We start from the raw sequence: 26,712 nt of genomic DNA on the forward strand, positions 1-26,712 counted from the left end.
GCACTGCTGAATCAGTAGAAACATTTCAATTAGGTGTAGTCTACCGTCGAGGATAAATTACCCTAAAGTTTTTGTTATTGGAATCTGACACGCCCGTAAATTTATAAATGGTAGATCCATATTATATGGTAGAGTTTTTTTTAAGCCATGTCATAGGGGTGTGAGTGCACCCTTAAGGGTGAAGGTTTGAATATTTTACAATGAACCAAAATCTTCATAAGTATTGAGTATTGAGACGTTTACATACAGACTACAGTACAGCCTTAATTCTTATGTAACGTGTTTACGTTAAATCATTGTTGGCAATAAAATTTTCTGCTATTACTGAACATTGGTTCCTAAAAGAATATTATTCCATTTTATGTTAATAATGTAGGTAAAATCACTCGTAACACGAAATTTTGACATTAACACTCTCAAATTTGAGGAATTTACGTGTTGTAAAGTGTTTACGAATGTAAACAGTTTACAAATGTAAAGTTTATTTATTTTGAAATCGGCACAATTCACAGGCGCTCCCGCCCGTAACGATACAAAATTGAGAGTGTTACGAACGGTAGTTTTAGCAGCGATTATTTTAACCTACCTTATTCATTTTGTTTGAAGAAAGTTAATAAGTGGTAGAATAATTAGCACCTAAGCTATACATAAATTCATTTATGAATACTAATAAATAAAAATTCGAAATTTTATTTTAAAACTATCAATGATTATATTACATTTGATTCTTAATTTGCATGATTCTTTGCAATATGGCCAATGATGCTCACATCATCTTCTTCATTATCACTAAAGAAATCTTCAAGTGGCATTCCTTTGTTAGTTGTTCCAATAAGTTCGATCTTATTGATAGCGATACATGGTGGATCTCCAGGGCAGCTTTCATCTTGAATTAAGCGAACGTACCTGGCTTCATGAGTTTCGCTAAATTTGTAAGTCTTTTCTTTGCAGTATGCCATGTCATAATCCTTTTCCACTTTATGGACTGTCTTCCATGTTGTATTGTCATTAGAAACCTGTAAAGACCAGGAAAAAAGGCAGCAATAGCAGCAATAAGAAGCAGATTCATAACAGCAGCATCCTGCAGAAGATCCACTGCAGCAGCCTGCCTTTAAGTAATATCCATTTAACTTCATGATCTGGTCCTTAATTTCTAAAATAAGCCATGGGAAATCAGTAGATGAATGGCCACAATTTGAACACCAATCATAATTCTTATTGATTTGATCAAATGCATACTCTGGTTTAGTTTTTTGTAAGGTTCCATTAATTATTTGAGAAGAAGATCCACTGGCATAATACTTAACTAAGCCATGTGGATATCCATTCTTCAGAATGGAATTAGAGTTGGTCAATATTTCTTCGCATATAAGCCAGATAAAACTCATATTTTCGAGATTTCAAGAAAAGTGAAATGTAAATCTGAAAAAAAATGAAATATTAAATAAATATGTATGTATTATAAATACGAATGATTTTTATTTTTCTCAATATATTTTTGTAAAGCATTGAAACAAAATCGTTAAAATTTAGCCAAAAATGTCGTTTCGTGGATATTCAGCGCGTGGCGTGCCAAGAACTCCTCGATCGGCAAGGAAATCCATTGTAACTGTTCAGGGGAAGAGAGTTCCTAAATTGATTCGTCCAGATACCACACCAACGGCCGAAGAAATCGGAATTCTGAAGAGAGAAAAACACAATTTGATACAGGAGAAAAGTCTTTTAAAGGCAAAAATCATGCGATTGATTGATATAACTAATCGTCCTGATACTTATACATCAAGATCAAGTGCAGATCAAAATGTACTCGAAAAAGAGTATCGACAAATTGAACAAATAAGCGCAGCAAAGCGATCTGAAATATCCCAACTAAATGCATCTGATTTAGCAGCAGTTGTTAACGAATTACAAGAAGAATGCTTGATGTTGCATATGGAATTAATGCGTTTAGTTGTGGAGAAAAAGAGAATTGATACTGAACTAAAAACTGTTAACCGTCAATTACATGATGCTAAAACTCAATTTCATCCTGATTTAGAAAAGAAACAAAACAGAATTATTAAAGAATTAGAACGTCAAATTACCGATCAAAGACTGCGAAATGCTAAAATCAGAGCAAAACTAGATGATAAAGAAAATGAAATGACTGAAAATAAGCAAGATGAAGCTGCCCAGGCAATGCAAAAAACTATTGAAGATTTGGAAGCTCAAATTAAAGCCCAGCAGGCTGAAAGCAATCAAGTCGACGAGGAAATTAGACAGCTAGAAGACGAAAAAAGAAAAGAAATTAATGAACTCAACTACCAACTTGCCAAACTACAATAACTTATGTATAAAAATTGTTATTTATCCTATCAAAAATAGATACTTTCTTTTTTTTCCTTTTTATGATTTTAAATTACCAGATAATCATTGAAATAATTGTGATTAAATATTCAAATCCATAATTTAAAAAAGGAAAAATATATAACAGCTTTTATAGAACAATTTTGTCGATTTATTTTTTGAAATATCATTGTTTTTTAGGGTTGTACAAACTGGCACGCCTGCTGGCACACCTTTTTTGGCCAGCTGGCACGATTTTTTTAAAAAACACATTAAAAAAGTCACTTTTTGCCCCATCTAATGAGATTTTTTTTTACAATTTTTTTCCCCTTATTTTTCAATTTAGATATGATTTTAAGCTCTCCAAATTGAAGTTTACCTGATGTTTCTTAGTTTTTATGATAATAAAATGTTGCAAAGTTGAGTTTGGATTCAATAAATTTAAGAAAATTTTATTTTACAATGAAATTATAAGAAAGGATGTTTTTATCCTATGTCAAAGAGAATACATTTGTAGATCCCGACTTTTGACATGGTTGAAAATTCCAAAAAAAATTCAAAATTTAAAAAATAATATTAAAAAATATAAATTTCATGTTAAAAAATGATTTTTGAAATTTTTTTGGAAAAATAGAATGTCATATTTTTATGTTTTATTGCTATTTTTTACGAAATCAATAAAATATTTGTTAATTTGGCTGAGATTATAAATAAAATCTTTCTAAATCTTACAATTGATTGCTAAAATCTGTTTTATGTATTAATTGGCATTGAGATTCGTTATAAAAGAATGCGAATTAATTTGTATGAGTAAACGTATTTTGTAAAATTTCAAATTCTCTTCTCTCATTACTTACCTTAGATCTCTCAGCTTTTAGCTCTCAGATTTCGCTCATAGAACTCAGGTTTTAGTTATGTACTCATAGATGTATCATTACTGCCCGCAGATCTCTCATTACTACCTTACTAACCAGATCTTAACTCTCCGACCTTACTAACCAGATCTTAACTCTCATTACTACCTTACTAACCAGATCTTAACTCTCATTACTACCTTACTCATCAGATCTTAACTCTCATTACTACCTTACTAACCAGATCTTAACTCTCCGACCTTACTAACCAGATCTTAACTCTCCGACCTTACTAACCAGATCTTAACTCTCATTACTACCTTACTAACCAGATCTTAACTCTCATTACTACCTTACTAACCAGATCTTAACTCTCCGACCTTACTCATCAGATATCTAATTATTTACATATGATATCTCACATCTCACTCAAGTCTCATTACTTACCCTATCTTTTTAACCTTTTATGATAATTACTGAAATAACTAAATCCTTTTTTTAGTTTAATTCTGATATTAAATTTTTAAAATCTCTTTAATTTTTTGAACTACGCATTTAATTTGTAATTGCCGATTTCACAGATTTGAACCATTTAATAAAATAACATTATTCAACTTAATCATATCAAACATGGTAGTTTGATTTTCAGATCTACATTTTAAAAACCTCTTTATTATCTTGAGTTATACTTTTATTATATAATACCTGAGTTCATAACTGAAAACTCTTAATTAGAGTACAATATTCAACTTAATCATAACAAGATTTGTTGAATTTCAAATTTGATTTATATCTTCCATCACTTAAAACTCTCACAGCTTACAATATAAGCTAAAAAGTATATTTTCATAGTAATAAAATTAATTATTAAATTTTTTACTTTTTCCTTTCCAAAACTAGAAAAAAAGGAAGGGAAAAAGAAGAAAAAAAAGAGAAAAAGAAAAAATAATAATGAGCATATTATATAATTGTGGTCATAGGCCTCGTGGCGTGGAAAGGATGTCGCCCTTCGGGCTCCACCCTTTCCACGCCACGAGGCCCGATTTTTGGCCACTTTTTTGATTTTGGCCGCGTGCCAGGAGCTGGCACGCGGCCCGCAAAATTGTGCCAGTTTGTACAACCCTATTGTTTTTTATTCCAAAAAAAATTTAAAAATAAAAAAATCAAGTTAATTTGCTTAAATGTCCCGTTGAATTTTTCGAAAACAATATTATTCTCCTAATTCAATTATGGTTTATTCTGTAAGAAAGAGCTAAATATACATATTTTTTACATATGATTTCACAAATATTGAAGTAATTATGCGATTTCTGTGATAAATTTAGGATATTTTATTGATACTCGATCGAGTAAAATATTTTCAACGTTTTTAATTTGTTTTGAAAATAAAAACTGATTTACTTTTTTTTCCCATAAAAATCAATATTATGAGCACTGAGAATATAGACAAATACATTGAAGTTTTAAAGCAAGGAAAGCATCTCCAGGAAGCCCAAATTTCAGAAATCTTCAGCAAGTTCATATCTATCTTAGAAAAAGAGGATAATTTGCTTAGATTAGAAGCTCCTATAAACGTTGTTGGAGATATTCACGGACAACTCTTCGATTTATTAAATATGTTCGATTTAGCAGAAAAGGAATCATGCGAAAAGAAGAAATTCTTATTCTTGGGTGATTATGTTGATCGTGGACACTTTTCAATTGAAACCATCGCACTTTTAGCTTGCTTAAAGATCAAATCACCAAACGACATATTTATGCTTCGCGGGAATCACGAATCTCCTTCAATTAATCAAGTTTATGGTTTTTATAATAATTGCTTGGAATTATACGGTTCTTCAATGATCTGGATTCTCGCTAATAAAACGTTCCAACACATGCCAATGGCAGCTTTAATTAACGAAAAATTCTTCTGCATTCATGGCGGATTAAGCCCAGAATTAAGGTACGTCGACCAGCTTTACGTTGTTGATAGAGTTTGCGAAATACCAGAAACTGGCATATTGGCAGATCTTACATGGTCCGATCCAGACGATTCTATTACAAAATACGGTAAAAGCAAACGTGGATCAGGTCATCAATTTGGAAGACCACAAGTTGAAGAGTTTATTCAAAATAATAATTTACAGCTTATTATTCGTTCTCATCAGCTGGCAATGAAAGGATATGAAGAATTCTTCATGAAAGATGATAAACCACAGCTTTTAACTGTTTGGTCTGCACCAAACTATTGCTATACTGCTGGAAATAAAGCTACATTTATGGCTGTTGATAAAGATTTGAACTACAGACTTATTGAATTCGAATCCGGACAAGAGCCAGCAGAAGAATTAGACCCTACAATATGCCCATATTTTGCATAATTTAATTTCTTGTTTCATGAAGATTTATTATGATCGATATAAAAAAACTTCATTTTAATAACTTATTACCTTCTATTTTACCAATTTTCTTGAACTCCATTCATCCTATATAACACAAATCATAAAATAATTGATTTTAGTCAAATTTTATTTCAATTTCAATTGAATAATAAAGTATTTGCAATTTTACATAATGACACGTATAAATAATATTTAATATAATAAAGTAATATGTAATAAAAAAGGAAATTAGCGGAAGTTTGTAGATTTCAAAGAGTTTTTGATTGATAAGACCAAATCCTGATTGAACTGCAATGTAGCATATCCAAATGCCTTAATTTCTGGAGAAAACTGACCAATACAAGCTATTCTACTTGCATTACTCAAAAATCCGCAGTGTGTATGTCCAGTAATGAGCCAATCGTCCGGCTTTATATACTGTTTGCATCCATCTTTGATCCAGGAAACAAAGAAGTATGCATGAGGGTCGCGAACTCGATAATTATTTAACAAATCATGAGCCAAGAATGCTTTGATATCAGGCTTTCCAGCTCTCTGAGCAGTAATTTGAATGGCAAGTTCTTGGAAAATTTTGACGTTGCTATTCTTTGGCCAATTTATAAGACTGAAAAATTCACGGTCATGATTACCGCCTATTGCGTAAACTGGAACTGGAAGCTTTTCAAGTTCAGTCAATACAACTTTAAGTAATGCTTCTGATTGAGTTCCATCTATTAAATCACCGAGAATGAAAACAACTGTGGGATCCTCGTTAGAAACAAGTGCATTAAGTGTGTCGATAAATAATTTGACTGCGATATCAGTTTGTAATTGTGCTCCAATGTGACAATCAGAGATTAAAACGGCTTTCATCGGTCTATCACTAGGGGGTACATATTGATAAGATGTTACTCTATCATTTACTAAAGGCACCCCAAAAATAGTACCAAAATTTGGATTCATTTTTTATAAAATGTAAAAAAAAACTTCTTTGTTCGGAGATCATCAAATTAATTTTGACGAAATTAGCATTGTTTTTCAGTGTACATCTGTATGTGAACTCCAATTTGCTAAATTTAAATTGTGATGAGATTTTTTTACAATTTGGCGTTTATAATTTAATGATGGATACGACAAATTCAAGGAAGAACGAAGTGATAAGATATACATTCAAATAAACAATGAGATATCAGTACTGGAGTTTACACAGAACCTGAGTTCATATATCAACAACTACATCTTTTTTTATATGAAACTAAAATCGTTTTAATAACTAAAAATTCTAGGCTATGCAATTCCCCTACTGCATGTGACTTTTTGGCTGCTTATTCTATTGCAATGTCCAAGTTTGATAAAACATAAATCTTTTAAAATAAGTCCATGATAATTTTTTATACTTCTTATAACATTATTTATACAATAAATATTTTGAGTATGGTTGTTCTTTCTTGTGTAATGATTTACTCCAAAATTATAAGACAAGCATGTCATGATGCTTTTTGTCAGAATGAATAAAATAAAGTGTAATAATCTGTAGGGTGAATATATAAACCTGCAACAATTCTTTAGGTAAAAAATCAAATTCGATATAATATAATTTTGGGACTCAGTTGGCTAAGCTTGCCCTTCGGGCAAGCTTAGCCAACTTCGTCAAAATAAATCTATTATGATTATAGAAAATGAGTTTATACAAATAAATTTAATTATGAGTGATTAATATTATATTTTAAAGATTATTATATAAAATAGAAGATAGACTTTTAGCTAAATCGAAGTAGTTTAGAGAACAATTTGAGATTTTAGAGATTTTTCAAATGAAATATTGAAGGCAAAGTATTTATTAAGAATTTGTTGTGAAATGAATACACTTCGGTAAGACATTAGATCAGTATGATACTTGACAAAATTGGAGCTGAAGTTTGGTTCACAAATGAAGAATAGGTCTAAGCTATAACAAAAGATTGTAATATATTTGAAAATCTAATAGTTTTATTTAGTAATTTGATATTGATGCGATCATAGATATTGATTTGAGTATTAAATTCGAAATTTTGTAATTTATAATGATATTTAGGAGCTGTAAAGCTAAAGACTAATTAAGTATATGATGACAAAGAACTTGCTAGAGATTAAAATCTAAAATTTTAGAATTTTTAAAATTAAATTGAAACTACATGAACATATTAAGAATCTTTTAAAGTATATTGGCACTCCAATAAGTCATTAGTTCAATGTGATGCATTAGAAGTTTGATTGAAAAGTCTGGTTAAGAAATGATGAAAATGTGAAATGAAAATGCAGCATTTCTCTCAATTTTTCAGACACTTTTTGACTATCGTTTTCGAAGTGGCGCTTCGCGCCGCTAATAAAATTTTGAGAACAACTTTAGCTGTTTGTTCGGCAAAATTATTTTAACGAATTACGATTCAAAATTTGTTGTAACATAATAATTTCTAATTGATTTTTGACTTTTGATAATAAATTATTAATAAATATTTTGAAAACTCATTTTTTTCGCTATTTGATTGGCGCAAAGCGCCAATCAAATAGCTCAGATTAATAATATGATATTATTTCAAATATGATGAAAATTTTTGAGTGAAAACTATCAAAAATAAGTCTTAAAAAATACATTTTTAGAAAAGGTTTTTGATTCTTAATCATTTTATGTTTCAGCAACAGACAATCACTATATATATATCATCTAGCGGCGCTACGCGCCGATAGATGAAGGACAAGGCTGTCATGCACCAGTGTGTTATAGCAGATCGATTTTACCCAAATTTGCTTTACTTTTACCACCTCTCTAAAGCTGGGGACACCGCCTATCGTTTGGATTAGCTATTAAATAGAACCACCAAGGGTATTTTTCGAACTGCCGGTGTAGTGTAGTGGAAACATCCGACATAATGATTCATTATGCCAAGGTTTGATTCCAATTTAGCCAATTTTTTTCTTTTTTGGATCATGAATTTTTTTTGGGTCACTATAAGATTTGTTTCATGTTCTAAATCTGCTGCATATGTAATCTATTTTTATTTACCTATTTTTTAAAAATCTATTGGATTGCCAAATTTGAATATATTTAAAATCATAAAAATCCAAAAAAACTATAAATATATGTTTTATGCATAGTGCCGATACTCAAATATCAGATTACTTAGATCCATGAATAATATCCGAATTTTTTTTCTTAAAATTAAACTTCAAAATTTCTTGCAATCTTATTCTTCATCAATTGTAAATTTTTAAAACCATTTTTTAAAATAATTTTGCGTAAATTTTATTCTCATGTTGTTTTAATCGAAAATTGATACATTTTCAAAAAAATAATATTGACTTATGAAATTCATTTTTAAGGTGAAATAGTATTGTTTTTATTAAAGTATATGAATAATATATAAAAAATTAATGAATAATATAAGCAGATTTTTAGTTTACAAAACAAATATGAGCAATGCAATTTCAAACTTCTGCTGGCAATTTCGATATTGCTCAAGTTTGTAGTATTTGTGATACCTATAACATCGGCTTAATCAAAATTCGATTTTTCTTATGAGTTATTGAGAAAATTTGATTGCAATGAGAAGGATTTCGACGTTTTTGATAAACTAAGAGCTGAGCTTTAGGGGTTCAGTTCATTTATGGCTGTAGTTTGATGCGTAGATCTCTTTTTTATTGTAAATTCTTTCAGCATGGAGATCGAGAATGAATCTTTTGAGAACTTTATGAGTTTTTACACCCGTAAAGAGGTCCTTCGAGGAAAGATAGTCCAGACTACATGAAGATGTGGGTTAACCAAAAAAATCCGATGGTTTCCCCATATTCATGTAGATCTTCGAAAAAATGAGCACCAAAAAAGCCAAAAAAATAGGCTTTTTATTGAATTTGTACACTAGATCAATAATCTATTTAGGATCTGACACTCTTTTTAGCCAGAGATATGAGGTCCTTTCTAGGAAAACGATCTATTCATCCATAAAAAAAATGAATTATCGTTTTCCCCAGAAATTACATGGGGAGTGGTAAAAGTAAAGCAAATCTGGGTATTTGAAATTTCATAAATTAATAATTATAATAAATTTGATATTCAGAGACGGCGCTACGCGCCTTTTAGCATTCTGGGCACTTACGTGCCCAGAATGCAAGATTGAGAAATTTGAAACTTCGTTTCAAATTTCTGCCTTGCTGTTAGGCAAAAAGAAAGTCAGTACAAAAAAAATTTTGAAATTGAGAATAAAAATAATATTGTGAGTTTTTGTGATATATGGATTTTTTAGAAGATTTTAGAGATTGAAGTCTCAATTTATAAAATTTTTTAAATTGAGAGGAATTTTAATAATATTATTTTATTTGATATTTGGATTTTTTAGAAGATTTTAGAGATGTCAGTCTCAATTTAAAAAAATTTACAAAAAATGATCGTAAAATAATCGTTTTTGTTCAAATCCTTTTCATTTCGGGAAATTGAAGTTAAATATCAAAGAGATGGTCTATGCATATGTTAAATCAAATCATTAAAAAGTGTTTTGATGACTTTTTCTAACCGCAAATTATCACTTTTTGATGTTTTAAAATTATTATATATCCTATATGCATATAAGATACAAATTAATATTAAAACTCCAAAATCGATTTTTGAGAGAATCAAATTTATCACATCTCATCGTTGTTCCGAATTAATATTTTATTTGTAATGTACATATTATCACAATTATATTTATCATATTAAAATTCAAAAATAATTTTTGAGTTTCAGATCTCCCTAATTTCCCATATAAATATATGTTTATTTTATTAAAAATAGAATGTCCAATTATTGATAAAAATCGATCCGCTTTTCTACCGGTCAAGCTGTATATATATAGAATCCATCCATGTAAACCTCGATGTCACTTTTGCAGCCTCGCTCCGCTCGGCTGCAAAAGTGACATCGAGGTTTACATGATGGAAAATATTCCAAATCATAAGAAATTGAACAGTGATATTTATTATTTTACCTTCACTCGTACTTAGAAATCATGCTACTCTTATTGTAAGTTCATTGTTTTTTGTTTCACGGTGTAAACTCCTTTTTTTTATTTAGGTATCCTATTCAATTTCTATCGTCACCATATGGAGAGGTCAGGCCCATATCATAAAACATTAAGTTTGGACTTACTAAGACATGTAAGAATTACCTTGCTTGTATAGGGGCATTAAATACTTTTAGATGCTAAAATCTTCAAAATTAATTTAATTTGATATTCAAAATATGCACGAAAACGTAAATAAATACGGATCTAGCTCTCACATATCTCTATTTTAAGCATTGATAAGTATTTCTACATTCTATTTTAAAAAATATTCAAATTTCACAGTATTCTTTTCATTGATAATCTACATATTAACGAGAATGATATAACTTTTCATGTGTTTAGAAGTTCTTAGCTTTAGTACTGTATTGTTGAAAAAATTATTGAAGACTTTTTTCTTTTTGAGAAATTAATGCAATAACCAAAGAGGAATTGCATATGCTGCGCACTAAAATTATAGAAATGTCTCTAATTAGACACAAATAGAGATATTCGGAAATAAAAATTTGAAATTTTGATCAAAAACGCTATTTTCTAATCATTTTTATTTTAACTATATATAAAGTATCTTTTTCTATAATTTATACTTGATGGTTTAAAAGACGTTTAGACTCAAAATTTTACTGCATTTCATGTGGTAACTATGCTTTATCACTAACTACCTCCTTGTTTCAACCCTGAACAATATATTATACCTCCCAATGCAGGTATTACTCCAACAAAATTAGCAATTTGGCTATTGTCTAAAATTTTCTCAAAGAAAGAGGAGTAAAGTCCCATTTTTAGAATTCGAGTTATATTAGAATGCAACTTAGACAAAAGGTTACAGTTTCAATACACATATTCAAAAAATTTGCATTCGAAATTTAAGATAAAGTACAATTTCCAAAAAAGAGTATCGAATCAGTGCACAAATATGCATTTACATGCTTATACTAGCTTGCACTAGTATTAATAATTTTGAAATTAATTTTCAAATTATTCCCATACCTTTTGCAAAATTATTATGCTTATGATTCTAAGCATAGTTAAGCGATCTCGAATTTGAATTACTAAGAAAAAATAATTAGTAAAAAATTTGTCTATGCATTCTGTATGATGCTACTAACTATATTAGCAGCATACCTAAAATCTTTTCAATATTTTTGAGGGAATTTGAATGGTACCGGTTGAGAGCTTTTTTAATTAAGGTACTATTTCGATAGAATTTGAATAGTACCCCTTCAATTTTGTGAGGGACCCCTTTCATTTTTTGAATAGGGTACCTTAAATGAAAAAAGGACCTTAATTTAATATTTGATTGTTGCATGCTAAGTTCGGTCAATGATAGAAATTGAGTGGAAATTAATCGTCGAGGAAGTACGATTATGTAAAGTAAAAAATGTTGTGGGATTTTTAATATTATATATTATTTTATAATAAAATTTTTTTGAGTCATTTTAAGAAGCACATATAATTTTTTGAATTTAAAAATTAAAGTAGTGTCAAACGAATTTATCACTTAATTTAATACTCAGATTTCTTAAAATTAATGAAAAAAAGGTTTTCTGAGAACTTTTGAGAATGGTTTTCAAATTCCATTATTGAAAATATATAGGTATTGTATGAAATTCAAACTCTATATTTATTAAAATTCTAAATTTTTAATAAAATAACTTTTCAGAGGAGTATGATTTTGAATGGTTGATTAATAAGTATAAAAATGTCTACGATTTTAAGGAGGGAATTGTTCCTTATGAGGTATACATCATAACTATATACCTCATAAGGAACAATTCCCTCTTGATAGCTGGGAAACTTTCTCTGAATAACTTATCATTTGGAGAAAGTTTCCCAGCTATCTATTAGAAACTAAAGGCTGTGAGGCACTAATATATAATCAGTGCCTCATATCCTTTAGTTTCTTATTAAAAACGAGAAAACTTGTTCGAAATGATAAACAATTTCGAACAAGTTTTCTCATTTTAAGGAGGGAATTGTTCCTTATGAGGTATACATCATAACTATATACCTCATAAGGAACAATTCTAGGGTTGTTAGATTCCCGACGATAGGTGTCTTGGAAGATTTACCTGGTGTCATCATAGTGTCTTTAAATCAAAAATTTTATTTTGGAGTTAGTTTTATTGATTTTTCAATAAAAAAAATTTCTAAAACAAGAAAATAAAACGATAAAATATTTATATTTTATATAAGGATCTTATATATTTAAAATAAATATCATTTTATTTTTTTCATTGGTGTCTGTCAAACCATAATACACTATTCAAAAATTCAATGTGTCTTGCGGTTTCAAAAGACACCTTCAAATTGAACGATAGCACAGACACTATTGAATTTTACCCATTGTATTTAGTTTTTACCCTTTTTATTTTTAAGAATTAATGACTGAAACAGCCGTTTTGCTATGACCTCAATCACTTTTATTTATTATTTTAAATATTATTTAATTTTATTATTTGAATAGGCCAACTTATATTTGAGAAGCTCAATTTGAGACCACTTAATACATTGAAATATCATAAATATTGAAATATTAAAAAGTGTATTTCAAAATATTGAAATTATAAAATTTATAATACTGAAATTGAGACAAATTAATAAATTCAATGCGTTTTTTTTGAAATAACTCTCAAATATTATTTTTTGTTTATTTAATGATGAATAAATATGATTGCTTTAGTCATCATAAAAACTAATTTAAGTTTAAAATAATGAAAGGATAATTTGATCGTTTTTTAAAATACAATTATTTTTGATGATTTGCAAGAATCCTTGAAAAGAATATAATATAGGTTCTATTTTTGTAAAATTTATCCAAATCATTTATTACATAAATTACGATTAAAACAATGAAAGAACCAAAAAGTGTGTTTTATGTTTTGTTGTTGCGTGTTGGATGCGGGATCCTGTTATTTCCGAAATCGACAAAAAATTTGGAAATTTAATTTCCGAAATCGAAATTATATTAATGTTTTTAATATTCTTATATCAAAAGGATTAAAGTTCATTAAGAGAAAAACAATTCTTCTTCTTCAATCTATTGGCGCATTTATTTCTACACGCCAATAAGGAAGGGAAAATTATAAGACATCATGGTGTCTTCAAAACGCTAATTTTTGATATTTTTAACAACCCTAAACAATTCCCTCTTGATATCCTGGATATTTTTGAATATATTTTTTTAATTAAAGTTCTCAAAAGTATTATCAAAGTGATTTTTTTAAAATATCTCCAATTAATTAACTAATTAAAAGTATTATATTTTTAAAATTAAATAGTTTTTCAATTTTTTTGAAGGAATTGAGATACTTCCCACGACAATAAAATTGAGAGGTTTACATTATGACTGATCTTAGCATGCAACATGATTGCCTGAATATCCGTATTTTAAGCATGAATTTTGTTAAAATATAATTAGAAGATTTATTTTTTGAATTAAAATCTATTTGTAATGATATTGGCGTTAATTTTTTGCCAACATTTTGGCGTTAACCAACAATACTCAATTAGATTGCAACCCTCTTGACGTCCTTATCAACGAAAATAACCTAGCGCAGATACAGATTCTTGATAATGTTGAACTTTTAGCAGTTGAAACGTATAATGATACTATGAATTATTATCAGCTTGCTTGTTCTCGCGGAAGATATGAAATAGTACAATATCTTGATGAAACATGCAATTACTTACACTTATTCCTTGACAAAGAAGGAAATAATCCATTTCATATTGCTGCCATGGCAAACAGCGACGATGGGATTAGGACAATGCAATTCTTTATGGAAAAATATCAAAATTTACTTATTTTACAAAGAAATTTTAAGAAGCAAAATGTGATTGAAATTTGTAAGGAAAAAAATTGCGATAAAACATTGGATTTCTTGTTAAAGTATAGTGTTGACAAATTATTTTCAGATACAAAGCCATCACATCGAGGAAGAAGAAAATCAACTACCCATTCAAAAGTTTCCAATTCAAATGCAGATCAAACCCAAAATCAGATTGAATATTATAAGAAACAGTTGGAAGAAAAAGAAACTACAATTAAAAGACTTGAAAACATAATAAAAAACCTCCAAGTGCAAAATGATGATTTTAAAGCGAAAATTAATGTTTTGGAGCAAGATAATCAAAGACTCCAAGCACAGATTGATAAATTGAATAATGATATTAACGTCCGTGATAATGAAATTGCTGCCTTCCAATATCAGATCATCGAAAACAATAATGGCATCGCCGAGATTAATAATGAAAATAAGAAACATAAAAAACATATTGATAAATTGCATAAACCATCTCGCCGAAGATCTGTTCCTCCTAAACAAGAGAGCAATGATAACTCACAACTACCAACAGGAGTTGCTGAAGGAGAGCCTCCAAAATCAAAAGGACGGAAAGTAAGACGACGAGTTGGTGATTAAGTTTTGGTTCAAAAAATACAGATGACAATAGACGCTTATAATTTAGTAAATAAAGATTTGTAATTATTATCTATTAGTTAACATGTAACTTTTTAAACAAAGAAAAAATACACGAAAATCCTCTTAGTTATGATTTTTTTTTTGTTATTTCATTTCAATTGTAATTGAATTAATTTATTACTAGAAAAGAATAACAAAATTTATGTAGCTTTCATACTAAATGATGATTGTTGAATTTCAGAAAAAAATTAGCTTGTTTTGATCTAAATTTCGTATATCTTAAATTTTTAAAGCAGATATACCAAAATAATACAATATGAAAGAAGAGGAATCGATCATTTATTTTTTCGGTATGTTTTATCGACAATTTCAACAAATTGTGTTTCATGTTCAGTAATTATAGAATTTATCCATTATCATTATCAACAATACAATTCCAAATCCCAAACAATTTTCAATAATTATTGATTTGAAGTTCAAAACATATATGAAATATATTACACAAGCTATTTAAAGAGAGAATTTCCAATTTCTACTAAAAATCAATTTCCCCGCGTAATTAATCGGTTTCTTCTCAATTTTTCACTGTAAACTAAATAGCTAAATGAGAGGGCAGCGAGGCATTCCATATGCTCAACCTCCAGTAGCTGCCGAATATGCCCAGAAAGATTGGTATGCAGACCCAGCTTATGCATCCCAAGGCGCAGCGCCATATTATGCCGCTGGTGGAGCACCACCAATGATGCTTTCTCAATATCCAACTCAGCCAATAACCTACCAAAGCTATGCACCATATTCTCAGGGAATTCAAACTCCTCAACCATATTTATATTCTCAATTTAGACCTGAAGCAGGTTACTATCCTGAAGATCCTCAACTTATGATATACAGACAGCCTGTTGCAGTTCCTCCAACTGCAGTGGCCCCACCACAACCAGCTCCTCCGCCACCTCAGATGCCACCTCCACAGCCTGCAATGCCTCCCCAAGCCCCGCCAAGATCATTTCAGAGTACTCCCCCTCCTCCACGAGCAATCCAACAGCCTCCTCAACCAACACCACCTGCACCACCGCCAAGGGTTGAAAAAGCAGATATTCAACCCATGTCCAATGCTAGTACGATAGACGTTAATACACAGCCTCGCTTCGACAACTCTAAATATCCAATTCCAGGCTGCTTCTCAATTATTCAGCGAGGAAATATACCGGGAATCGAATCAATTATTTTCTAGGTTTGTATTTTAATATGTTTTCAGAAAAAAATATTTTGTACTAGTATTGTAAATTAAAAAAGAGTCTTTTCTTACTCAACGATATTACTCTCAGGCTCCCTTTTTAACTACAGGCTTTCCGTATATTTTATTTATAATGTTGTTCGATTGGAATATTTCTATCATCATTCGCATTTTCGAGACGATGCAATTATAATCCTAAACCCTTGTTCGGAATAACCCATTTCCTTTTGCAATATATTTGTCTATTTCGCCGAGAATACCCTATTTCGGATAAAGATTTGTAATCAGATATTAAATCACATACATTTCTTATTACATAACCATTCGCACTCACTCAGAACGATTATTGTAAAAATAATTTTAGTTATTTATGTCAGTCCAATTCATTCATATTCGTAGACTTAAAGATGGCTTGATTCTTGCATCAACAACAGATGATGAAACATCTCTCCAAAGCATAATAAATGAAGAGGAAAAGTTAATAAAACAAATATCACAAAGATCTGCAAAAACATTAAGTTTTCCAACATCAAATGGATCAATTCATATTTGCATTGATGATCAGGCTTATGCTGTTTGCTCAACAAGCCGCGAATTCGATACAACTATGGCCTATGATCTCAATGATGAATCTTTAAGGAATTTTATGATAGATTACAAAGATTCAATCGATGCAGTTGAATCTAAATACGCTTTTATGGACTTTTCTACAATTTTAGATTCAATCAGATCTCGCTACGTAAAAACAGCAGCAAATGGAAAGGTTTATAAACTAAAGAAAGATTTATACGAAGTAGAGTCATCCATGGCTAACAATCTTAAGTCAGCAATAGCTAGAGACGATAAAATTAATGAAGTTGGCCAAATGTCTGAAAATCTTTCAAGAAATTCCGGAATTTTCGCGAAAAAGTCGAAAGATCTCAATAGATTACATTTCTGGCGTACTTATGGAAGACCTGCTGTCATTGTCTCAATTGTTGCCTGTGTTTATCTACTTGTTCACTTCGTTATTCTCTAAATGTTCAAATCTCTTCAATTACCTTTTACTTTTTACTTTTTTATTCATAAAATTTTTAATATTTTTCTTTCGTTAAATTATATCATAGTGTTGATACTTCATTCGTATATTTCAAGTGTTTTCCCGTTAATTATATGCTTTTAATAAGATAACCGAGAAAATGATTTTAATTTTCTTAATTTCAAACTCTGTAACAAAAAATTTAAACGCAAAATGATAGTTATTTATTCAAACAAGTAGAGATGCTTCGGTTATAGATTCTTCTTTAGGTTTATTATTACAACATTGACAGCACCTCAATTTAATCAGAGAATATATCAGAGAGGTAAGGAAAACTAAGGCTGTAATGGCGTTCATAGTATATTTAATTGGCATTTCGTTAAATTCTGTTGAAATTTTTGAATAAATATCGTGTCTTGTATAATTTACATTTTCCCATTCAACAGAAAGTCCATTCTGAGAAAATTCTTTGGAATTCTTCAAAGTTGATCCAGCAATAAAATTGAAACTTATCCTATCAAACGGAGCTTGCGATAATTGCAATATACCTGGCTTGGAAAAGTTAACAACTGAGCCATTCATGAGATTAAAAGTTGAATACTCGGCAATATCAGAATTATTTGTTTCGCTTGTATAAAATGTAAGAGGATATCTCTTTGGGTGTTCTAAATCCGAAATTTCAATTCTTGAATCAGATCCGAAGTCAATAAAAGATAAATAATCTGTAGTTAATCGAACATTTTTAGCGTAATAAGCAGCACCAGTAGAATCAGCAATAATGTATGCATAATCTCCAGGAACTGGAGAAAACCAAAATGTGATATCGCAATCTTTGCCTGAACATTTAGCAGAAATATTCTGTTGGGCTATGTATATGCATTTTCCTGGTTTGATACTATACTGTTTTCCATCACTACTTGTCAGTTCAACGGAGGAAGTTGATTTTGAATGCAAATATATCCCAAAAGTGAATATTTCGCTATTGCTCATCCAGTGTGTTTCATTTTCAGATAATCTGCATCGATCGAAATTAAAATTTTGATAATTATCTTTGCATTTCATAAACATAAGAATTGATAAAATCATTTTTATTGAATTAGAAAAATTGACATTGATCAATTGACTTAATTTTGACATTCTTCACTAATTCGTATTTAAATGCAATTTCCAATAGGAAACATTAATTATCAATTCAATTTGATTTTCCAAATTATTTTACAAGTTTTGTTGTGCAAATAACATTTCTTGATGCATAATAATCATTTGAACAATATATTTTTACTTTTTAGAATTCTATTGATTTCGAATTTAATTCAAATTACCAATATCAGTATCTAAATCATCTAGACATACTCATATTAATATGATAAATTTTAATACTTAATCAGAATATGTCTAATCAATTCGATATTTGTAGTTAATTGCTGCACCTTCCATTCATTTATAACCAAAATCAGTCACTTTACTTGATAATATCTCTTAGTTTAAGAAACTTCTGAAATATAGAGAATAATTAAGATAAAAAAAGGAGAATCTTTAATACACAAATAAAATAATAATAACAAAAGAAAATTAATCTTCAAGTTGAAGTTTGACCAAATCGTAATAAGAGCCTCTCTTACTTACAAGTTCCTCATGTGTTCCTGACTCAACCAACTCGCCTGCATCGAACACATAAATCATATTTGCACTTCTTATTGTTCCAAGTCTATGAGCAACGATGATTGAAGTTCTTCCTTTCATAACATTGTCCAAAGCTTTTTGAACTTTCTTTTCAGAAACAGCGTCCAAAGCTGCTGTTGCTTCATCAGTTATCAAGATCTTCGGATTCTTTACAACAGCGCGTGCAATTGCAAGTCTTTGTCTCTGTCCACCACTCAAGTTCATTCCTTTTTCGCCAATGGAAAAGTTGTATTCTTGTGGCAGTTTTCTTATGAATTTGTCAGCATTTGCAATCACTGCTGCTTGAACAACTTCTTCATCTGTTGCGTTTGGAGCTCCGTACTTCAAGTTCTCTTTGACAGTCATAGTAAACAAAGCGGAATCTTGTTGTACAACACCAATAGATCGATGTAAAAATGATGGAGAATATTCCCTGATGTCTTTTCCATCAATTAAAACTTGGCCTTCGTTTACATCGTAAAATCTCATTAACAATTGAACAATTGTACTTTTTCCACTACCACTGTGTCCAACGAATGCTGATATCTCTCCAGGTTGAACACAGAATGATACATTCTTGAGAATCCATGAATCTCGCGTTGGATACTTGAACCAAACATTTTTGAATTCAATGTCACCTTTTATGCTTTCTGGAGCGATTCCTTCGTAAGGATCTATCTTTATTGGGTCTTCTACTGTCTCCCAGATTCTGTCTGCTGAGTCCCATGCTCTTACTTCACGGTTTATACTACCCATAATCATCATTAACTCAAAACCGAACATACGAGTAGCTCTGATGATGGCGAGTAAGTCTCCAACACTTAGTTTGTCATGCATGATGATGTAGCCTCCCAAAGTAATGATCATTGAGAGAGTTCCGGAATTTATTAAACTTCCTGTTTCAAAAGCTGAAAAGAAGAGGCGATGCATGGTTTTATGATGGTAAGCAGCTTGAGTGTTAACGTGGTTGAATCTCTCTGCTTCGTTCTCTTCTTGATTATTCGAATAAACAACTCTTGGATTGCTAATTATTTCATCGAACACTGTTACACCAACAGATTGGACAATGGATCTAGCTCTCATATGCTTTCCACCTTGCTGACGGAAGAATTTAAGAATAACTGCAATTATCACTGAAACTGACAGCGAAAGCATAGTAAGCTCTAGGTTTATTCTCGCTGATACAATGACTGCGGATACTAATTGGCCGATAGCTTTCACTTGATTCACTTTTGATTGTTCAAATACGCCTTCGATGGCCATTGAATCATCATTAAGTAAATTTAATAATTCACCAATACTTCTTCTGTCGTAGAATTCAATATCTTTCTCCATGTATGATTTAAAGAGCAATCTTTTAATTTTAATTCCAATAATAGAACCAATTTGAATCCAAAATGCAAAATTGCAGAAGCTAAGTATTGCGCAAAAGAAAGCAAAGATGAATGTTAATAATGAATATTTTCTAATCAGTGGAATTGGATTTTCTTCGCCTAAAGCATCAACAATTTTGCCCATATATACGTAAGCTTGAATCAATATGAATCCGTTAGTTGCTGCAGGTAAAAATATCAAGAAGAAAAGTGGTTTTCTATAAAAAAACCAATACATTTTGTGGATAAATGGTAAAAATCTATGTTTGGAACGATGGGAATGAACAACCTCGGTCTGTGGAACAGTTTCTTCTTGATTTTGAAGTAATAGTTCTTCACCAGTTTCGTTTGGTGCAGACATAAATTTGCTTGAAAAATTTTCTAAAAAAATTCGATCTAAATTCAATGTAAGAAATTAAGACGAAAGTTAGACATGAGGGTAAAAATTTATCCACACAAATGTGGTATTGTTTTGGTTATAAACAATGACGATTATTTTATCGGAATAATCGTTCACATTATCCAACAATAAATTTAAAATAATTTGTTTACCTCCATATATAATATGTCTTTTAACTTACTGATCTGAAACCGAAAATAATAGTGTCAAAAACATTGTGAGTGGAAAATGTGTGGATTTTTTTATGCTCCTCTGTCATGAGCGACATCATTCAATGCTTTATAAAAGTGGTACAATTCCTTTCTTTACAATTCTATTCAATTAAAAGTAGTAGATGAGTGCGGGTTTAGTGACTTTTTTTGTTACATCTATATATAGACGATGCATTAAAATATATTTATTTATAAATCATTAAAAAATTAACATTAATTTTAAAATAATTTATTTTTTTATCTTTTATAAAAGAAGCTATATATAGATGATGTCAGATATTCCGCGATTAATTAAACATTGTTTAAATCCTGAATGGGTTAAACTTCAATTTAAAAATGAAGATTGTGAATTATTAAATGAATATGAAAGCCAAAATAAGCTAATGAGGTATAAATATAATGATAAAGAATATTTAATTTCATGGAATCAATGGAGTCATAATCAAAGACCTCATAAACGAGAAGAAGAAATTGAAAATAATGAAATGGAAATCATTGATGACATTAAAGAGGATGGAATTCCTAAATTTTGTAGAAAAACCTTTAGAACTAAGTTAGGAGCATATAAACGTAGAGTATTAAATCCTGAATATCTTAAACATTTATTTAAAAAGGAAGACTGTGAATTATTAAACGTTAATGAATATGAAAATGCAAAATCAAAACTGAGATATAAATATATTGGAAGTGATGAAAGATGTAAAGATAAAGATAAAGTTTATACAGTTTCATATAATAACTGGCACACGTTAGGGATAAGAAAACATTTAGGAGATTATGGTAAAAGTTCTGAATTCTTTAAATCTAGTATATACGAGAGAGTAAAAGAAATCAGATATAATTATCATTCATGAATAAAAAATAAACTTTAAAAATTCATGTCTTACATTTTTTGAATAATTTATTTTTTTAATTCGTATGAAAATGAGTGTCAAGACTAACGACGTTAAAAAATTGGGATTCACAAACGAGGAAATAAAAAATATATTAGAGGAGGCGAGTTATGAAGTTAATAAATATTATTTAAGAAATTGTCAAAAATTCGCGGAGTTATTAAATGATTTAGATTATGATGGAAAAATGAATAAAGATGATGTTATAAATTTCTTATATCCCACATCTGAAGAAGAAAAACCTAAAGAACCTGATGTTTTCCCTGAATATTATGAAGAACGGATTAAAGATGATGAATATGATGAAATTGAAAGACTGGAAAAAATAAGAGATGAAATAGATGAAAAAATTAAGGAATTAAGAGAAGTTGAAAAATATAATGAGAATGAAGTAGAGGGTTTAATGAATATCCCAGCTTCAGAATCAGAAGTTCAAAAATCTCATGAAGAAAGATATAAAAATTACTTTTTGGAATCTACTAAAAATTTATTAGATGGTGAAATAGATGAAACACTTTCAGAAGAAGGCACAAAATTTATTCATAAACATAAGTTACAATTTATTGACGATGGAGATTATCCATGTATATTACTTTCACCTCCTCTTGATTCTGAAAAATTCAAAAAAGCACTGAAAAATGTAACATATGCAACAAATACGATTAAGAAAGAAGACCATGATATTTACACAAATTATTATTTAAATAAATGTGCAGGTGTTGATAAAGTTTTTGATTTGTTAGATAAAATATCAAAAGAAACAATTGGTACATATAAAATTTTATGCGATTGTGGTTTCATTATTGAAGATACTAATAATGTTTCATATGAAAGAACAGCACCGAAGGAAGACGAAGTTGAAAGGTCTATACCATTCGTTATTAAGAATATAAAAGATATGAAAACTTATAAACATTATATTTATTCATTTATTTCAGAAAAAATGGAAGCAACCCATAAAACATCATCTCATCATTTTATAGCTATTCATACATTCCTTTTCAAAGTTGTGAAATTAAATAAGACAGGAATTAGATTTAATGTATCAGGGTACGCATTCTTGAGTAAATTAAAATGTATTCGTCACGTCGCAGATGATAAAAATTTATGTGTTCTTAATTCATTTTATGGACTTTAGCCCTGGACTTTAAAAAAAATAAACTTTATTTTTATTTATTTTTTAATTTTTTATTCTTACATAAATGAACAAAAACGGAACAGCTAAAATGAATGATAATCAAATAAGAGCCGAAGGTAGAAGGTTATTTAAACGCTTCTATAACATTCCTGATGGTGTTAATCCTAAAACTCGTAGAAGTTATTTAAATGAAGCCATAGATGCATATGAAGGATTTGACATTTCATCAGAAAGTGAGAGGTTAGCAAGAATGTTAAACGTTAATATTGATTTTTATTATTGTGACCCTCAACCAGAAGACGTAGACATAAATAAGGTAGACTTTCCATTAGTGGAATCAATAATGATAGATCCAGAATTTGAAACAGTAAATATTTTATTAACACAGAGTCCATGTGGAAAACTTCACGCTGACAGAATTACAGACGTTGAAGCACTCACAGGATATAAAGTTTGCCCCTTTTGCAAAGAAGAAGTATATTCTATCCGTGATGACCCAGAAAGGAAAAACCAAAGAAGATTTTTAAAGCATTGTGAGAAATGTAAAGAAAATAATGGAAGATTAATTCAAGACGTTCAATTGCAAAACACACAACAACCATATGCACCACATATCACGAAACAGAAGATATATCAATGGCTATTAGCTCACAATTTGCAGGAATATTATAAACCAACAAGATATTATATTACTTTTGACTTCGAAACATTAGAGACTAAAGAAGAACTTCAACTTTCTGAATGTGCAACTTTGAACGCTTACTTAAAACCATTTATGGTATCATCAACTGTCAAAATAAAGCCGCAAACGGACTCTTTGAGTCCTGAAGGTCTTTCAGACCGAAGCGGCGAGGTCGTAGACCGTGATAAAACATTTACGAGGAATTTTTGCTTAACATCAAGTGATTCGTTCATCTCTGATTGGATTGAATTTTTATTTTCAACCTGTTCATTAGTTGCTAAATCAAATATTGAACAATATGAAGAATTAATGAAGCCGCAAACGGACCAAACGGCGGGGACTTTGTCCCATACATTAAATGAAAAACAGAAGGAAGCATTTAAAGAACTTCTAGATGAGGAATTCAATAAAGTGAATATCATAGGTTTTAATTCGGGAAAGTTTGATTTAAATTTAATTCTTCGTGATTTAAACACTGCAAAATGGAAAATAAAATCAATGCTGGGTTCTTCTTCTCAATTTAAGCAAATCATTGTAAAGAAAACAAACTGTCCATATGAATTAAGATTTATTGACATCAGAAATTATATAGCGGGTGGAACATTAGACCAATTCACTCAAGATTTCGGAAACAATAAATCACGTGTTAAATCCTTTTTCCCTTATCAATTCATCACATGGGAGAATTACGAAGATGAATTATATAAAGTGGAACCATTCACTCAAGATTCATTTTATTCAGCATTAACTCAAGAAACAATATCCGATTCAGATTATCAAATATATCTCAATGATGCTAAAAATTTTGAGAATAGATTAGAATATTTTATTCATTATTGCAATAAAGACGTTGAAATTATGATTGACCCAATTGATAAAATTATTGAAGAAACATTTGTTTATAAAATTGACATGCTTCATAATCTTTCTTTATCATCGAATGCATCAATGATTCGTTACGCGTTAGCATATAAGAACTTCAATCCTAACGAAACATATCCAGAAGAAGAAAATGTGGAATCAAGTTTTGAATTAACAAAAAAGTATTGGAAATATAAAATTGATTCATATAAGAAACAAGATGAAAAAGCAGAAAGGGATACTAAAAACAATGTTTCAATGGATGACTATCAATACTATCACGATTTAATCCTTTCATCTAAATGCAAAATGTGTGGTAAAGCGTTTACATATGCTAATAAACCAACATTAGATAGAATCGATAATGAAAAACCACATACCAAAGAAAATTGTCAGTTAATGTGTTGTTATTGCAATGTCGTAAAATCAAATAAAGATGAAGATGTTCAACGTTTAAGAATCAATTTAAGAAATTATACATTAAAAAATAATTTACCAATGACTCTAGATTCAGTTGAAGCTTATCACATCCTCCGTAATGGAATTACTGGTGGTTTATCAAATGTTCAACATAGAGTAAATCTTAAAGGAATCACGCACATTAATAAACTTTCATATAATCCAGAAACTAAAACTGTATCAAATGAGGACACTTCCAACATTATGACTCATTTCGTTGGTGTTGACTTTAATTCATTATATCCTTCATCATTTTCATCTAATCCTCATGATTTCATTCAATATACTGACCATAAAATGTATATGCCGGGAAGATTGAATGGTGTTATCATTTGTGATACAGCAACAAAGAAAGCAAAAGCACTGGGAATAATTAGAAGAAAAATACTTTATTCGTGGCTGAAGTAAAGGGTCACATTGATGAAAAATACATTAATGATTACATAAACTTTTTACCAATAATAAGAAACTTAGATATTATCACAGATGAAAAAACAATTGGCAGTTTTATGTATAATTACATGAAATCAAACAATCTACCAGTTGACCAGAAACAGAGAGAAAATTAACTCAGTTAGCATCAACACACAACCAATATCAACCATTTTCTTCTTATTATCTTTGGTATCTAATAGACAGATTTCATTTTATCATTGATGACATTCAATCAATTTTAACATTTACGAAAAATACTTGTTTTAATGAATTTGCGAACGAATTTATGAACGAAAGACAAAAGGCTGAATTAGAAGGAAATAAAGGAAAAAGTTTATTTTGCAAGATTTCACTTAATGGATCATATGGTTACGATGCAATGAATACACAAAATTACGCAAAGACTAAAATAATGAATGCACAGAAGGCACGCGTTGCATGTATGTCAAATAAGTTTAAAAACATAAGAGAAATAGGAGAGGATACGTATCAAGTGATGCTTAAAGATAGATTTTATAGATGTGATACATGTTTACAAGAGGCATTCTTCACTTTAGATAACGCAAAATACTGGTATTTGGTTTTCATTTATGATTTTATGTATAAATGCATGGATGTTAATCGTTTTCATTTCATTGAAGGTGATACTGATTCATCTTATTGGGCAATCGCTGGCGACCCAAATCTTCCTAACACTCAAGCATTTCAAGCAATTGTAACCGATAAAAAATTTTATGATAAAAACATTTACAAATTCGCACCTTTTGATTTCTTCTGTTTTGATGAGAAATTTAAACCTAAATTAAAGAATAAAGCTGAAGAAAAAGCACATGAGAAGAAGTTATTGGGTTTAGCAATTGAGAAACAAGGTGATAACATGGTTGCTTTATGTCCTAAGTGTTATACTTCATTCAACGGTTCAATTGATGGAAGTGATTTTAAAAAGATTGCACAAAAAATGAAAGGAGTTAGTTTACGACAAAATAAACAATTAACACCTAAAAATTATTTGGATATAATAAATGATAAAGTGATATTTGATGGTCAGAATATTAATTTACAACTTAAAAACGGGTCAATGACTCGCTTAACAATCGGTAAGACTGCATTAACAGGAGCACACACTAAGGCTGTATGTTGTGAAAATGGATGTTGTATGCCATTTATTTAATAAAATGCCACAGAAGAGACAAAAGGAACCGTAAATAATGGTTTTGATACTATGATTCAAAGAGGCGGGCACCCTTAAAACACTTATTTTATTTTTATATAAATGAATAGCGTAGATTTAAAAAATTTAATTG

The 26,712-nt window shown here is 29.7% G+C and overlaps 8 protein-coding genes and 2 pseudogenes across 10 annotated transcripts, besides 1 other annotated feature; 6 read left to right on the plus strand and 4 right to left on the minus strand.

Moving 5' to 3' along the window:
* Positions 1-728: 728 nt before the first annotated feature.
* Positions 729-1,388, minus strand: TVAGG3_1090770 (uncharacterized protein; the record flags this gene model as incomplete). Its single annotated transcript, XM_001301933.1, has 1 exon — positions 729-1,388. The coding sequence occupies one exon, from the start codon at positions 1,386-1,388 to the stop codon at positions 729-731; it is 660 nt and encodes a 219-aa protein (XP_001301934.1).
* Positions 1,389-1,528: 140 nt separating this feature from the next.
* On the plus strand, positions 1,529-2,361 carry TVAGG3_1090780 (uncharacterized protein; the record flags this gene model as incomplete). The annotated part of the gene is made up of 1 exon (XM_001301932.1): positions 1,540-2,325. One exon carries the CDS (start codon positions 1,540-1,542, stop codon positions 2,323-2,325), a length of 786 nt encoding a protein of 261 aa, XP_001301933.1.
* A 2,245-nt stretch (positions 2,362-4,606) lies between these two features.
* Positions 4,607-5,666, plus strand: TVAGG3_1090790 (serine threonine-protein phosphatase family; the record flags this gene model as incomplete). Its single annotated transcript, XM_001301931.2, has 1 exon — positions 4,607-5,542. One exon carries the CDS (start codon positions 4,607-4,609, stop codon positions 5,540-5,542), a length of 936 nt encoding a protein of 311 aa, XP_001301932.1.
* Positions 5,667-5,732: 66 nt separating this feature from the next.
* Positions 5,733-6,506, minus strand: TVAGG3_1090800 (metallo-dependent phosphatases family; the record flags this gene model as incomplete). Its single annotated transcript, XM_001301930.2, has 1 exon — positions 5,792-6,415. The coding sequence occupies one exon, from the start codon at positions 6,413-6,415 to the stop codon at positions 5,792-5,794; it is 624 nt and encodes a 207-aa protein (XP_001301931.1).
* A 7,573-nt stretch (positions 6,507-14,079) lies between these two features.
* Positions 14,080-15,086, plus strand: TVAGG3_1090810 (uncharacterized protein; the record flags this gene model as incomplete). The annotated part of the gene is made up of 1 exon (XM_001301929.2): positions 14,232-15,041. The coding sequence occupies one exon, from the start codon at positions 14,232-14,234 to the stop codon at positions 15,039-15,041; it is 810 nt and encodes a 269-aa protein (XP_001301930.1).
* A 559-nt stretch (positions 15,087-15,645) lies between these two features.
* TVAGG3_1090820 (uncharacterized protein) lies at positions 15,646-16,272 on the plus strand (the record flags this gene model as incomplete). The annotated part of the gene is made up of 1 exon (XM_001301928.1): positions 15,646-16,272. One exon carries the CDS (start codon positions 15,646-15,648, stop codon positions 16,270-16,272), a length of 627 nt encoding a protein of 208 aa, XP_001301929.1.
* Positions 16,273-17,500: 1,228 nt separating this feature from the next.
* On the minus strand, positions 17,501-18,383 carry TVAGG3_1090830 (uncharacterized protein; the record flags this gene model as incomplete). Its single annotated transcript, XM_001301926.1, has 1 exon — positions 17,522-18,379. The coding sequence occupies one exon, from the start codon at positions 18,377-18,379 to the stop codon at positions 17,522-17,524; it is 858 nt and encodes a 285-aa protein (XP_001301927.1).
* A 429-nt stretch (positions 18,384-18,812) lies between these two features.
* On the minus strand, positions 18,813-20,697 carry TVAGG3_1090840 (mitochondrial ATP-dependent permease MDL1 family; the record flags this gene model as incomplete). Its single annotated transcript, XM_001301925.1, has 1 exon — positions 18,866-20,689. One exon carries the CDS (start codon positions 20,687-20,689, stop codon positions 18,866-18,868), a length of 1,824 nt encoding a protein of 607 aa, XP_001301926.1.
* A 1,199-nt stretch (positions 20,698-21,896) lies between these two features.
* Positions 21,897-26,712: part of a mobile genetic element that runs on past the window's edge.
* Positions 22,021-22,560, plus strand: TVAGG3_1090860 (annotated as a pseudogene). Its single transcript has one exon. A coding segment is annotated over exon 1 (540 nt).
* TVAGG3_1090870 lies at positions 23,036-25,458 on the plus strand (annotated as a pseudogene). The gene has a single exon. A coding segment is annotated over exon 1 (2,423 nt).

The sequence above is a fragment of the Trichomonas vaginalis genome (assembly GCF_026262505.1).
Source record: "Trichomonas vaginalis G3 chromosome Unknown ctg_186, whole genome shotgun sequence".
Lineage (NCBI taxonomy): Eukaryota > Parabasalia > Trichomonadida > Trichomonadidae > Trichomonas > Trichomonas vaginalis.